General features: G+C 35.5%; 2 protein-coding genes across 3 annotated transcripts in view; both read left to right on the top strand.

Moving 5' to 3' along the window:
• Window positions 1-2,680: 2,680 nt before the first annotated feature.
• On the top strand, window positions 2,681-6,205 carry LOC117121980 (DNA-directed RNA polymerase II subunit RPB11-a). Of its 2 annotated transcripts, none has more exons than XM_033267434.1 (4): window positions 2,681-2,833; window positions 3,249-3,338; window positions 3,894-4,068; window positions 4,996-6,205. In XM_033267434.1, the coding sequence occupies exons 1-4, from the start codon at window positions 2,781-2,783 to the stop codon at window positions 5,029-5,031; spliced, it is 354 nt and encodes a 117-aa protein (XP_033123325.1). In that variant the 5' UTR covers window positions 2,681-2,780; the 3' UTR covers window positions 5,032-6,205. The 2 variants fall into 2 exon arrangements, with proteins under 2 accessions (XP_033123325.1, XP_033123324.1); XM_033267433.1 differs by having other exon boundaries at window positions 2,689-2,833; window positions 3,228-3,338.
• Window positions 6,206-9,007: 2,802 nt separating this feature from the next.
• The window catches only part of LOC117121942 (3-methyl-2-oxobutanoate dehydrogenase [lipoamide] kinase, mitochondrial-like), a 21,381-nt gene continuing 14,056 nt past the window's right edge, over window positions 9,008-16,332 (top strand). The window contains exons 1-2 of the mRNA XM_033267360.1: window positions 9,008-10,082; window positions 15,545-15,613. Coding sequence (XP_033123251.1) covers window positions 9,804-10,082; window positions 15,545-15,613 — 348 coding nt within the window. The 5' untranslated portion in view covers window positions 9,008-9,803. The remainder of the gene's footprint in view (window positions 10,083-15,544; window positions 15,614-16,332) is intronic.

Below are 16,332 nucleotides of genomic sequence, written 5' to 3'. Positions count from 1 at the left end.
AAATCATATTTTATGGAAAAACGACCGTTTGAAATAAAAATATATGTTGATTGAAAAAAAAAAACCAATCTGAATTTCCCCAAAAGTGATGAGGGAGAGGGTAATAAACTAATATTTTTTTATGGGGCCTAATAATTACAAGCGCATGAAGTGTAAAGAGAAGAACAGAATGGACTATTTATACAGTTCACCCTCAAATTCGAAACGTCTCTAATTCCGGGATCCCTCTAATTTGAGACCAGTTTTTTAAAGCATCAACTGATCACCTGTTTCTTAACACTAAGCTCACCAGCTAATTGTGAGACGCCTTGAATTTGAAAAAGTGACCACCCTTTTTTAAGTCCCAAGAAACAAAATGACCTCAGTACATAACACTTGAAAAAGTCATAACCAGACAAGTTTAAAACGAAAAATGCACCGTTAATAGACATTAATGTGTATTGGAAAAAACATTATAATAGACGTCGATTCATAAATATCTCATATTTAACAACGACAAGACAATGTTGCCATAGTTTTTAAGTTTAAAGTTTTAGAACCTGTGAGATTTTTGGATTAGTCCATCTAATTGAAAAAGTCCCTTGGCTCGTTCGTACTGTTTTAGTATACTGTTATTCGAGGGGGTTTTCTGACACATATATGCTACAATATTGGAACAAATGTGACTAATATTGAATTTTCAAAAGGATAACAGTTAATAAGGCCTAATGTTCAGTAGGCCCAACCTTAATAATTTTATCCAATATGATTTTTGTCTTAAGCCGGCCACTCACTGCGTCGTACGACGGCCGTACAACGTCGAGCGCTGTAAGTGGCCGGCTTTAGACAACAGTCACACAAAAATAAATCAATCTTTATTGACCGAACCAAACAAGTCACTGATTTTATTGGCAAATTTCCTTTTTTAACCTATTTCCATAGCAGTGTTTTTTCCATTAAGAAGCATCATCTGTTCATTGACATCAGTGACTGGATGTGAGAGAATTACGATGTGACACAAAGCATTCTTATCGATTCTAAAGCCTGGTTTACATTGAATCGCTACACAGTCGCTACAGCATTTTCACAGCGCAATCCTTGTGTAGCTGTACCCGACGCGCAGCAATCGGGAACGCTCCCTGTTTCAACTGACCAATCAGCGTCGCCAAAGGAGTCAGTGATAGCGTGTATGGATTTTAATTGAAACCAGGCTTAACAGGATGGCGTGCATTTCGATACTTGGAGTATGTATTATACTCTCTTATCTGAGATTTATCAGTGGACCTTCCGGTTTTAGGCTTAACAGTTTTGTCCCTATTTGAATATCTTGATCTCAAACATTAAATTTCAATAATGGCTTGCGCATTTTGCTTATTAAATTATAGTCCCGTTCATGGTAGGCCTACTGTCTCTACACTCACACCACCCTTCAGTATTTTGGTTTAAAATACAGCGTTAAAACAACTTTGTAGAATTTTCTTGTTGGCCTCATCCTAGCTTAAAGTCGGCCGGGCACTCACTGCGCACGACGGTCGTCGGCCGACGCAATTCTACGAAGAACGCTACGCGACGACGCGAGCGCAACGGGTCGTTTTTAATGACGATCCGTTCAGATTGCTACCGACAATCAGCACCCGGCGTTGCGACGTCTATCGCTCACAGGGAGCGGAGTTGGATTCGACGCAGTGAGTACCCGGCTTTAGGCCTAGTTATACTGAGAGACCTGCTAATATAAAACCGGATTTCCACTAGGCGAACTTATTCGCGCGAATAATCAAAGGATATGTTCACACAGGGCAGCTAACGGTTAGCAGGATCTGGTAACCGTTAGCTGCTGTGTGGCATACAAGACAATCCCCGATCCAGATACCAAGAAGATGATGATCGAATCACTGGCCAATATGAAACTGGAAATTGGAAACGCGTACGTGTGATTGATTGATGATAGAAACGCCTTAACTTGCTAACCGACGACAGCGGTATCCTGGTAACGGTTAGCGCTAACCGATCGGGTGTTCACACATGGGTGCTAATGGTTAACACTAACGGTTCTCCCGATCCGGATACTAGGGCTCTCGTGTGAACCTGACCAAAGCGTCGGTTCGCTTCCTGAGCTCTGATTGGTTGCGCTTTCTTCCGCTTCGCAAAAACTCCGATAGAAATGTGGATGCGCTTGCGCATGAACCGACGCTTTCCGACGATTCGCGCGAAAATTTGCATAGTGAAAACAGGCTTAAGAGTGTGCGACTTTATTTTAGTCCTAGTGATTTGTACAGGATATCATTGCAATGCCTAATGAGATAGGCCTATATACAAAATTTCGTTCCAGTTACTAAAATACTTAAATTCATTAATTATTCATTTGGTTCCAGTTGCTAAAAACTTTATATTAATGGTTCAGTCATTTAGAAGCCGAACACAGAAAGTGAAATTAAAAAAGGAAATAAATAGGCCTATTATATCATCTTTTCAGGATAAAAGAAATATAACTTTAGACCACCTGGTCTTTGTTTTTCAATGTTTATGGATTTGATAACTCTCTAATTATGCTGATTTTGAAGACCACTGTTTAGACATGATTTCCATTTAAATAATTTCGGTTTTGATTACCCTCTAATTATGCTGTTTATTTAAACCAAAGGGCGAGTTCACCCAAATTAAATTTTTTTCAGATCCAAAAATTATGGTCTTGCATGGGAGGGCGCACTGTATGTTTTTTCGCCACGCTCTAAACGCTGTGATTTTGTTGGAAAAGGCAGACATAAAAAGGTTTCTTGTACCCGTTACCTAAAGGCCTAGCAATGAATGCACCGCCAACATTCGAATCATTTATTCTTTTTGAAGGAGAAAAAAAGTAGGTGTCGTTTGGTTACATTTAGAGCCTGAGGCTGGAAATAACTTGTATAGCTTGGCTAGGGGCTAGGCTAGGCCTAGTTGCCGCCAACTACTGCTGGGCTACTGCTGCACTGCGGGGCTGCACCACCCTTAACCTGTCAGCTAGGGCTGGCCTAGGCCTAGTTGGTATAGTCACAACCTACAACTTATTGATTGGGTGTGTGGTTATAGCTTTAGGCTACTACTATCCTCTTATCACATATTCATTGTTAGTTATGGCTCAAAGCCTTACAATTGATTCTTAATTCATTGATTGTTGTTCAGCCAACAATATCAAGATGGTTATAAATTAAGTAGTAAGTACTAAGGTATGTACTGTCAGTGTCTTCTTGATTAGAATAATTCATTTGCAGGATGCCTTTGGCTTTTTTCAGGATAACAATTGAAAAAGATACAAAGGTGCCAAATGCTGCTATATTTACAGTCAACAAAGAAGATCATACATTAGGAAACATGCTTCGTCAGTAAGTTTACCGTAGCCCATCTTTTATTTGTGATCAAACATCTTGATGATGCTACATGTCAATTAATCCTACTAAACAGAGCAGCAAATTTCATCCATAAACCTGGTTTGCAGTTATTAACAGGTTGTTGGCAAGAATGCACACGATTTTATGAGAGCCCCCCCCCCCCAGTTGCTTGTAGAACTTGATGATGAATCATTGTTTTTTGTTTTTTTTAATGTATTCCTTTAGGCACATGGCCAAGGATTACCAATAGCAACTTAACCACTGTCCTATTAGAAAGGTGGCAATCCCTTCACTTGACAAACATATACACATGATGCTCAACATAAACTAAGTCTCATAACAAGGCTTATGGAGTCGAGTTGTTTTGTCATGAGAAAAAATACTGGAATCTAACAGGATTCGAACCCAGGACCATGGGATTGAAAGGCGAGCATCTTAACCACCAAGTATTCAACTCCACTCAACTTTCTTGTAATTTGAAAAGCAAAATCTACATAAATTTCAGTAATTCTATCATTATATGAAGTGTGATATTACATTATATTTCAGGCAACTTTTGAAGGATCCGCAGGTGTTGTTTGCCGGGTACAAGGTTCCCCATCCTTTAGAACACAAATTTGTTCTACGAGTTCAAACAAGCAATGACTACAGTCCTCAAGAAGCTTTCACCAATGCAATTACTGATCTCATCAGTGAGGTATCTCTTCTGGAAGAGAGATTCAAGGTTTGTGATTCTAAATTGACAATTTATCATAAAACGTTATTTTGTTTAGTTTTCTTTTATTCAGCATCCCGCATAAAAAATTAGATTTACATCATCATAAAAACAGTACAATAAAATTTCATTAAAAAGTCACGGTTTACATGAATAAAGGAATAAAAAACAATGCCATCAATAACCCATAAAATGAAGAAACTTATTTCCAATGGGGTCCATTAAGCACACCTGATTGTCTAATTTTGTACCACTGTTGGTTGGCAGTGGATTAAAATACTAAATATGACCATTAAGTTTTCATTGAAATAGGGATTTAGTTCCACATTCTCAATTTTCGCACCCCAGGCTAGTTTTGCACCCCTTTCCCCCGCACCAAAACCAGCCTACCGTCCATTGACTAAGCTATCTGAGGCACAAATTGTTCAACATTACTGCTAGAGACAGAAAAATGATATCTTTTTAGAGGTTTATCACTGATATTTGTTTTGGAAGTTATTGTAGCAGCCGTAGAGAGGTGCTTAGTGGCTTCATGTTCACGTCATTCCACAACGACAGGGGCTGAAATAAACCATAGCATCAAATTAACCCCCTACTCTTCCGAAAGATGCAATGGGTTCCTTAAAGTGCACACGAGCCAAGTGTGTACACTGGACCCGAACCCTGGGCAAGGAGCGACTCAAACCAGCAGCGATGGCTGTAGTAAGTGGTCGCCCCTACCTTACCCCTCAGCCACTCAACTCGTTGGTAATGACCTGCCAATGTGCTGTGCGTAGATGAACTCTAGATTGTTGTTGATAGTGACTGAACAGCATTAACTGTACTATGTTTTAAGATGAATTATTAATACATAAATTAAAAATTAAATAATAGTAAAATAACTTTTGAGCTTAGATGAAATTTAGTTTCCATATATATTTTTATTTCATTTTGTAGGTTTGCGTGAAGGAAAAGCAGGAAGGTTTTGAATGAAGGCTGAAAGTGTATTTACACAATGATTACAAAGTATAAGTAAAGTTTGGTTCCCATACAATTGTTACACGCTATCCCCGACAGCTTTCGGTGATGTTGATTGGTCGGTCGAATTGGGGAGCCCTCACAATTGCTTCGGGGACTGCTACTGCAGCAACAGTGTAGCGATTTTCAGGACACCAGGCTTATCTAACAAAGATCATGCAATTAGAGTAAGCAGTTATTAAGAGTTTGATGTCACTATGTCAACACAACCATCTCAATCTTAAGCTGGAGTGATGAGTGACGGGATATGTTTCATTTGCAGAAGAGGTGATTGAACATATTATGTACCTCGTTCTTTGCCTTTTACGTAACTTATTTGTCAGTTCTGAGATCAGCACATTGAGAGGCATATCTTCCAGCATGTAAATAACTCTAGAAATGTTGCTTAACAGAATTGCAGCATTGGATTTTGCTTAGATCTAGCGTTCAAAGCAGACACTGCCGTAAGATCAGACACTTTTAACTGTTATGTATTCTACAATCTCATGCTCCAAGCTGAAGGATGCCAAACATTACAAAACAAGGAGTGAAATCTTGGCCAGCAGCTTTGTATGCATTCCTTGTTGCATAATGGAAATGTTGCTATTGAGCTAATACCATGGTACTTCTGAAGTACATATATTTCTATTTGAGTACATTCTATTATAGTTGTGTTTGCATTGCATTAAATTTAGCATTATGAACCAAACTATTCATCAATACAGAAAAAAAAAATTCCACTTTCCTCTTTCCTTATCACTCTTACAAATATAAAATGAATAATGTTATACATTGTTGTGTGGTTTTTTTTTTTATAACAACAAGCACTGCATTTGTTGTTTTTCAACAATGAGTATCTTAAAACTTCAAATTGTGGTGATACTGAAAATGCATGTATTTACTTTGTTAACAAACCTCACATGATCTGATTTATACCATAATTTCGCAGATAGCTTTAAAATATTTATATGTGTGGCTGTATGGCAACAAAATACTACCTTTATGGTCACCACCATCATCTTGTCCTTTTTGTATTTGTAAGCCAATAAATACTTCAATGGGACAGTATAGGTATCACTGATACATGATTCAGGCATTTAGTAGATTGTAAATATATAGTTTGTAAATAAACCACATCACATTTCTACAACTTTCTTTGTGAAGGATTTTTACTACAGTATCTTACAACTAATATGGCACTGTGTAAGAAAATACTATAGACAGTGCTGTACTCAAAAAGAACTAGCCAAGTTTTAATTGAATAGGCAGTAAATGTTAACCTCTGGTTACAGTATATCACATGCACACATATGTATGTTATACATATATATATATATATTATTTTATTCAACTTTAACAGGCAAGGACAGAACAGGTGAACAAGCACCTCTACAGGGCCGTCTTACCAGAGTGAGATAAATTGAAACTACAAGAATAAATATAATTTGCATAAGAATAAATATATATCTAATTTACAAATAACAATTAAAATTATGAAAAGAAAAAGATCATAATCTAACAACAACCAGAACAGTGACAAAATGAAACCCAAGTGCAGATATTATCGGGAAAAAAAATTAGATTTCAATTTTGGAGTTCAATCACTTTGTTTTTGAAAGATGGAAAGTAAAAATTTATTTATTTATTTTTATTTATTTTTTTAATTTTTATTTATTTATTTATTTTTTCTTTATTTATTCTTTTTTTAAATTTCCCTAGGATTGGAAGGCAAGCATCTTAACCACCAAGCTATTCAACTCCACTCTGATCGGCTTGCTAAAGGAAGATTAGATTAGGAAAAGGAAGGTTATTAAGACGGCTCATAGTCATCAATAGAAATATAAATTCCAAAAGAACTTTAAAAAAAAAATAAAGAGATCTCTGATCTCACGCCTAAAAGATAACGGTAACAAGTCAAGATGCATGAGGCGCAACTAATAATCAAGGTCGGGATAGTGCAATATGAATTTGGTAGCACGTTTTTGTATACCCTCAATTATACTCCTTATGTTTCTCTTGGATGTACCGCTCCAAATAGAACTACAGTACTCAAGGTTAATGATAAGAAGAGTGTTTTGGAAACTTCACATGGAGCATCATAATCATTCCAAGCATTTTATTGCAGTTACCAATGGTTTTATTAACATGACCATTCCAATCAAGGGTAGATGATATATATCAACTCCAGGATCAGTGATAGAATCATTTCTTTTGAGAGATATACCATTCAATTTATAATAAAAATTAATTTTATTTTTGATTTTTCTAGTAATAGATAATCTGACACTCTGAAATGTTAAAATGCAAATCCCAAGTAGTATTCCATGAGTAGACAGAGTCAATGTCATTTTGCAAGTTACTACAATCAGACATACTTGAAACACTTGGAATCATCAGCAAACATTGCCTGAGTGGAGTGGTGGACAGAGCTGGGCAAGTCATTAATTATAAAAGAAACAAAAACACCCCAAGTATGGAGCCCTGAGAAACTCCGGAGACAACGGGAAGCCAATCTGAATTACAGTTTTGTCCTTCTCATGACGAACCTGGGCATCAATCCACCTAGAAGCAGAAGTAGGCCTATCTCTTATTTTTATCTTAGGAATATTTGCATCTAATACACGAGTAAAAATATTAACAAAATGAGTCCAAGAAGTATTTACAACATTAGCTTCATAAACGGGATTAAAATCAGTTTCATTGAAAACATACCTAATATCATTAAAATTGGCACGTTTATATCTGTCTCTTATACACATCTAGATGTGTATAAGAGACAGCTTATGTATAGTGAGCGAGATATGCGTGTCGTCCACACGTTTAGCCGATTGCAGCCGGCGTATGATGTCAAAATGATAATGTATCCGTCACACTAGCCATACACGTGAAACCTCCTTAATATCTGTAAAACCAGAAAATTTCGCGTGTATTAAACTTTCGCGAATTTTGCGAATGGTCCAGATTCATTGTAGGATGGGGGTGTTTATTCCAGGGAGGCGTTTCTTCAAAGCAGGGCGTATTATGATGAATACATGTATGTCCTTCTCTATATTGTATATACATGGAGGTATAAAAATGTATGTAGGCCTATATAAGAATATCTCCAATCGGGGGTGGATTAAGGGACGTGCGCACGTTGCGAATGCGGGGAACAACTCAGCGAGTCATGACACGAGTTGTGAATCCAAGTCCAATATCGCATGTGATGAAACTAAGATACCAATTGTCTGTGCATTTTTTTCACAGAAAGCCCAAGACCCCGAATTTTAACGTAATGCAAGCAGGTAGGCCTATATAATGCGTTTTGAAGGGGAATGTTGGAAAACTAAGGAACAGCAAACGGAGTAATGCAACGAATATATTATATCATCAAAGTACAATAACAAAGAGAAATCTGACAAACAATGAACAGAAAAGCCCAAGGATTTCAAACTTGGGCACCCTGTTGTCACAGACGGTCACAGAATTAATTCTTTATAAGATCATCGACACGCATTAGGCCTATAATGTTTGTTTTGGTTTTTATATGTAATGTTTAAAGATATAGGCCTACTTCTTACCAAAACATTTTTCGGGAGAAACCTCAAAATTTCAATTTTGAATGAGAGAAGAATCAAACAAACACAGATCGAAAAAAAATATATTAATACTTTTTCGCCGATTTACAGACATTATTTTTAATTACAAACATTCTTAAATGGAATATTCCATATTTCAATCAGACAATACAAACAGTATAAATTGTCTATTCCGAAGGTTTAGAATAGATCTTATATTGTAGTTTATACTATAAGATGACATGCGAATAGAATAATATTTTAAATTGAAATGAAAAATCTTTTATTGAAATAGAAAAGAATAGTGAGAGTTATGATGGCGCTGTGTAATGTTTTGTTCTTCGCTCAACAACCAATGAAAGCACGGAAGTCTTAAAAGACATCACGCTCCAGTGGTTGTGTTTTGACCTCAGCTGCAAGAAGAAGGTTTTGTGCCTGCCTTTTCATATACTGTACTTGCATGGTTTGTAACTCAAATACGGAGAATTTTGCAATGAAGACGTAATTAATATTCTAATAATCCGGCGAAACTCTTTGATTATTTTAGGGTATTTTTTCATCAGGAAAACAGAACTTACGCAATTGTTTTACGCACTAAATCTAGGCCTAGACTAGGGGGCTAGGCCTACGTGACTGACTGTTTTAAGGGATCTTTGCCACTCATCAGTCCAACAGCAGGCAGGGTTTGGTTGCTACAGGTTGAGACAAAAGCAAAACTTTCGGTCATTCTCAAGCGGTTTTTATGAATACAGTTAATTACTGAACGAGTATCGGAGGGTCGCTTTGATTTTCGATGTGTGGGACGCATAAATGCATAATCTATTTAGGACTAGGCCTAGTAACTGTGTACTGCACCAGTCAAGAAAACCAACAAAAACAAGAGGCAAGACCCTATTTTGAGGTCTGAAACCTCCTCGTCCTTATTTAGGATGGACAGTTAATTTTTTAAACCAATTGATTTGTTTTTTTATATGTGTATCTCCTCAACTTTTTCCCTAGGTCTAGACATATACTTTATGATAGATCATATTTACCTCCTCCCTCCAGTCTAATAATTTTCTGGCTCAACAAATAAAAGCAAAATTTGTTGGACAGACCATTTGAATTGAAGACCAAATCTAACTAGAATTTTATGAAGGATATTAATTGTGCCTGTATTTCTAGTTTACATTGTTATTGTTGAAGGCTACGATGGCTTTGTGCAAAAGATTACATTGCATTCAAAACTCTTTAGTGTCTATTTCTCAATCAAGAGTAATTAACACAGCAAGAAGGAAAGCAACACAACAACAGTTGATTGAATCAAAAGTGCTTCCAAAGATTAGGAACTTTTCATTGAGTACAGCAGATGAGAAAGATCCAAAACGAAGATATTCTGGAGTCACTGACTTCAGTCCAGCCAGAGACCTAAATAACAGGTCTGTTGTCTCGTTTTACAATCAAAGTGCAATTGATGAAGCAGCTAAAAAGGTAAACATAGGTTTTTTTGTAAGAATTATTATCTTGGCAGGAGCTAGGAATATGGTACCGAGTGCTATCTCGGTAATGGTGAGAGTTCCTAGCAATTGCCACTAACCATCTTTATCGTTACTGAGATAGCATATGGTAGAGCCTAGAGCTAGACACATTGTATTATTTTACTATCCAATTAATATTTAGTGTTTATACCAATAAAAGCTAACAGATTTACTGAGTGCTCCCATCCCAAATAATAAAAATCTCAAATTAATAAAACTTTGAATTGCCAACTGTGACTTTCAAAACCACTCTGCCAACTGTACCAGCCTCCCACTTCTGTTAGTTAACAAAATTTTATTCCTTTTATTGCAATACAAATTTGTAATTGTAAAAATAGATTGAAGTTTAACAATCCAGAGTCTGTAATATTAAGTATTGTTAAAACAGGCAATTTTTTTAAGTTTATTTATTTTGCCATTCATTCAGTTCAGTTTTTTGACATGCGAAAAAGTGTTATTAATTACTATAGTAATATTATTATTAACCTGTGCAACATTGCAGTGGACTTATTAGTCAAATAGTACATAAATTCTAACAGTATTTCTGATATACAGTACATCAACAGTTTGGATTTTATGTCAATGTACTGATTCAGTAAATAATTGGATTCTTCTATGTCTTATTAGAATAAGCAAATTATAGTTTTTTTTTTAACAATGGCAACATTTTTAATATTATAACAATACTGAAGGAAATGTGCTGTGAATGTTAGCAAGTGCTAGAGCTTAGTTTCTTTTTACCTTGCTTTATTGAATTACATGTAGAGCATCCCTTGTGAACTTTATGAAATCATCCGATTGCATCCATGATGATTCATCTCTTTTGCCATTTCTTTAATGTAAACATTACTGAGACACAAATGTTACTGTATTTTAATGTCCCTTATTATGCAAATAAGAGCCATTGTATAGGGGTCAGAGAAGGGTCATGTTTGAGGAGGAAAGGATATGCCACCCATTTTTGCCCTATAAATCAACTGGAAAGAAGGTCTAGAAACTGCTTTCTAGATTTTTCCATTGTTTTATGAAAAGTGAATAAGACCATTTCTTTATAATTATTTTAAGGTGACAAAATATTAAAGTACTACTGTACTAGTTTGAGAAAGAATCAACTAAAGTTACTGTACTGTACGTGTGTACAATATACAAAGTGTCTATCAAATAATTTTAAATCTTTAGTTAAATTGATTACCTAGAGGTGTTTTACCGCCATTGCTTTGCATAGGATGTGGATCAGTATTTACTTTAATTAGCAAGAGAAAAAATTGTTCAGTCTAATTTTCGAGGTATATTGAAGTAAGCAATTTAATATATTGAGCTACTTGTGTAGCATTCATTTAAGTCTATCACTTTCGTCTGTTATTTTAAAGAATCAATTTTACAAGATTAGATTGTTCGGTTTAAATACCAGGAATAACCCACAAAAGTTTGAAGAAAACTTATTTTCATTGGAGTCCTTCTGGTGGTGACTGGGCAGTACACCAAGAGATAATCCCCTGCTCTTTTGGGAATAGGGTACTGCATTCTTAACATGCACACGGGCCATATTGCACACAGGACCAACAGCTTAAACGTCGCATCCAAAAGATGGTGCACTAATAAAACTTGCATTCCAACTGAAACACAAGGAGAGCAGTAATGGGAATTGAACTGGGGACCTTCAAACCTTCATGGTTCAGCGCACACACAGTGGCTACCACCCCTGCTCTTATATTAAAATAAGAAAGAAACTAGTTCCAAGATGCATTAGATGGCCCTCACTATATCAATGACTAATGTATTGCCTGGTTAGGCCAGATGAGGGGGTCCCCCTTTCCTGGCTGGTGCAACTACTGCCAAAGGTGTAGAGGGAACCCTGGTGTCCAATTTAAAAAAAGGGCAATAAACATTTGTTGGAAATTGTCTCTATTTTATGTATTCAAAATGTCCTGCACGTCCAGTTCAAAATTGGCGACGCTGGATGCTTTTAAAGTGTTGGTACCAAGAAAAATAACAGCAGTGAGGTTCTGGAGTCAGTGCCTTGCCCGGACCCAAAAAGTCTAGCCTTAGGAACTGCATTTCTAAGAATACTGTAGTGTAAAAGGCTCGTGTAGATGATGGCTGATTTGGAATTCTGCCATTTTGGTAATCACAGCATGTTGTAGTCAGTCTGTTTCCTCCGTGTATTGTAGCATGTGAAAATCAATCATTTCTGTGAAAGAATCAATAGCATTGGATATACACTAATTTACTGAGTAAATAACTGAATACAAAATCTAGTATACAGTATGTAATTCTTCCATCCAGGGTCTAAAAATGCTAAGAGTCTATGTACTGGTACTAAAATATTGTAGTTGTCAAGGAGTTAATTAGTTAATAACATATTGACTTTACAGTTATTTATTATTTAATTTATTTTAAAATCTGTTTTTGATGATAGTAACTTAAGGTGGAACTCCAAATTTATGTAAATATGTTTAGTAATGTTTTCATTAACTTTCTGCTGCTATGGTAGGCAAGATAATGTAGTGCTGATTGCAATTTTTTTTTAAGAATACTTACTTATTTAGCTGGATAATTAACAGTTCAGTATGTAGATTTTTCTCATTTTCAGAAATTACATCAATATTGTTTATGATTTAATTTTTGTTGAAAATGTTGTTTACAGTAAAGCTATAACTTTTTTGTATTGCAAAACTTTTTATTGGTTGAAAATGTTAAATCTTCAGGTTTTTCAGCAGTGTAGACAATTTTCAGAATGATGGTAGTACAAGGAAAGAAAGACAACTTTTAACTAACTGTACTAACTGTAGCCTCCTTCCATACAATGTATTTGTCTTAATTTGCATTCTTATTGTATACTGTCTTACTGTATTGTATGGAAAATAAATGCATATTTGATTTGATTTGACTTACATTCTGTAAGTAAAAAAATAAATGCAAATTAATTTTCTTGAAAGAATAACATTTGTGAATAAAAGTTTTTAATTATAGGAAATTGTTCAACAAGAATGACATTTTTATTTAAACTAATGAATTTTTGATGCATTTATTCATTCGTGACTATTTGCACACTGAATTATATCAAATAATGTATGCTTATTGCAAATCCATTGTTTGGTTTTGAACAGCTGAAACATGAATGTCAAAGGTTATGACCTTTGACTATTGATTTCATTGTTATAGCACAGGTGCTTTATGTGGGTGCTGATGAGTAAGACTATTGTTCATCTGCTACAGCATACCTGCAAAGAGTATAAAACTGCAAGAGGTCCGACTGCCCTTATTTTGTATACAGGCAATGGAACGTTAAAAAGTACTCCCACGAAGGGGCGTGTCCTTCATAAGAACGTAAAAGGCGTTCGTGCTGCGTTTCAAATTCCAGGATACATTCTATAGACGCACAGTACGCGTTCGATATGAACGCACTTTATGTTCTTTTAAATGCCACGCCCTTTTTGGGTAGTACTTTTTAAAATAGGATTGCGTTCCGAAGAATCCCCAGCAGTCAGACCTCTTGCAGTTTTATACTCTTTGATACCTGTTCAATGCAAGTTTGTCCTTTGATTTAAGATACATTTCATCTCAGTCTAGGGGCTGCCAAGAAGCTCTGTTGGGGTCAAGTGGGAACATCCAAAATAGATGACATTATTTCATCAAGTAGCGTTTTATTTTTTTCCACCCTAGTGTCCATGGCCTGAGGAACTTGTGAATGCACATGTACCTACAGTAGGGCTTAGACCATGTAAAATAAATATGTATGTTTGTTTACCACCTGTCTTGCACGCTAGCCAGACCACTTGCAGTTCTATGCTCTACGCCTGTTGTGTTAGAGTGAATTGTGCGTGATTATATAGAGATAATTGCATTATGACTGTTATTCATAGGTAAAGTTCCTGCTTTCTATAGATGAAGTACATAATTTCTTGTATGCAATTTTAGTCTCTGTTGTTTTCTTCTCTGTTTTGCTGTTTTTCCTTGCAACACTTTTATTTCATGTTCGATGTGAGAAAAAAAGGGAAAAAACCTCCCTCGTTACAATGAAAATTGATAACATAAAGATGCTGACCAATTTTTTTTTTTCATTTTACATGGCCACATGGCCTTATCTTGTAAATAATAAATTCAAAAAGGGCATTGACTTTGACATGAATAATGAATAGCATTCAGTGGATTCTGAATTACAGATTAGCTTATAACTGGCTGGAGAGCAATGCAATTTAGCTAGATTTGAATTCATTTGTGTCTTCAGAGCAGCTTGGCTAAAAATTTATTATTTTTATTCCCTTTTATAAGTTTTTTGTATATTATTGTTCATGCTTGCATTCCTATACTAAAATCAGACAACCATTATCCTGTTTAACAGTAGCCTCTGTGCTTGGCACCATTTGATTTTATGAATTTCGCAATATTACCAATTCTGATCAAGAATTATAATCAGATTTCTTATGCTTAATTGAGTCGTTCAAGTTTAATGACCTCAACTTGGTCGTGCCATAGCCGGGGTCACAGTGTTTGGACAGCAACTCCCTGGTTTTCATAATGACTCAAGGTCCTAACCATGTAACTTCCTGCTATTAAAGGAGAAAATAGAATTTTATTTTTTTTTCAAATTTGTATATAATTAGGTAATATAAATAGGCCTACAGTAGATTCTTTTTTTGCATATAATTAATATATTAAACAAAATTATACAGTATATCATTAATTAAACAGCCAGTACAGCACCAACTTATATAGACTATAATACAGCAGCATAGTGCAGATGGTTCAAATTGGGGGTAAACAGAGTATGCATTGCATGCTCAACCATGGATATTTTTAATGTGCCAGGTTCATTTTCATTAAGTGCTCTTGCTGTAAAAGATGGCCCACTCTCATTCAATACTTAAACTACTGTATTGGTTTTATTAACAACATGGACCATTTGCATGTTCAAGAATGATGTGCACAATGGAAAAAATAGGAACTCACAAGAGTAAAGCCTGGTTGCCATGGAATTGCTACACAGTCGCTACAGCGTTTTCACTGCAATCCTTGCACTGCGTAGCTGGCCCTGATGCAATCGGGAACGCACCCTGATTCAATTGACCAATCAGCATCACCAAAGAGGTCAGCGATAGCGTGTAGCAATTTTTTTTTTTTTTAAATTTATTTATTTTTTATTTCAAACACAACAGCAAGTTAAAAATACAATCAAAACAATCGAGAAATATAAAAATATACGATTCATGATAAGGAAATTGTTATGGAAAGTAGGCTAAAGTAAGAGATTGTCTGCCAGTGTACAGTTCACCACCAGGGATGGTACTCCATTGAAGCTGCTATGGGTCCATTAGGGGGCCAGACAAAATGTTCTGTTACAATGAGTTAATTTATTTTACTCCTACCATTAATTACTGTATAATTATAATTTCCTTTTTGTTTTTTTGACAGCCCTCCGTTCGCCTGACACCAGCAACGCTCCTCTACACTGGAAAATCACCTGATGGCAATCACCTTTTGGTAACTTTGTCTTGTCTTCAATTTAATTTTAAAATTTGGTTTATAAATTTAAAAATCTAAATTAATCCTTTTACTAACCCTATACTGTTTAGTATGCAACAATTGGCCTATTCCTTCCTACAAATTAATAAAAAATAGGCGGACAGCGTGTGTCTATACCTTATTAAAATTATGACGATTTAGGGGTTTCAAATGCTTACTTATTTTAGAGTCTACTAATACAGTATGTAGAAAATACTTAGGTTTTACCTCTGACAAATTGTGGCTTTTCTCCCCGATGGTGGGGCAGCTCTCCCCACTGGCACCATTCCTGACCTATTATACCCTGAAACCACAACACAAAATAGTTGGTCATAATTTACATGTTAGATGCATCCATACATAGTAATGATACACAGAATTGCTTTATCCAGTTTTGGAAAAAGAGTACTTAACTTGTTGAAGTATGAAGATAATGGATGTGAAGTAATTAGTGCCTTATCTTGTGTTTTATCAAGGTACTACTGTATGCTATGACTACGCAGCACAACAACTCATGATTAAAGATATACAGTATATAAAATATGTTGCCATATGGCACTATATGATTAATTAAGCAGTCAGAATTGCATAACATCATTATGGTGTCATTTATATACCATACAACCTTTAATAAAAAACCTGGGCTTTTTTTTTTTTTTTTTTTTTTTTTTTTTTTTTTTTTTTTTTTTTTTTTTTTT

Source organism: Anneissia japonica, unplaced genomic scaffold (genome assembly GCF_011630105.1).
Source record: "Anneissia japonica isolate Jap-2015-1 unplaced genomic scaffold, ASM1163010v1 scaffold352_len1594369_cov220, whole genome shotgun sequence".
In the NCBI taxonomy this organism is placed as follows: Eukaryota; Metazoa; Echinodermata; class Crinoidea; order Comatulida; family Comatulidae; genus Anneissia; species Anneissia japonica.
The sequence above is the reverse complement of the archived record's forward strand: the minus strand, read 5'-3'. Positions and strand labels throughout refer to the sequence as shown.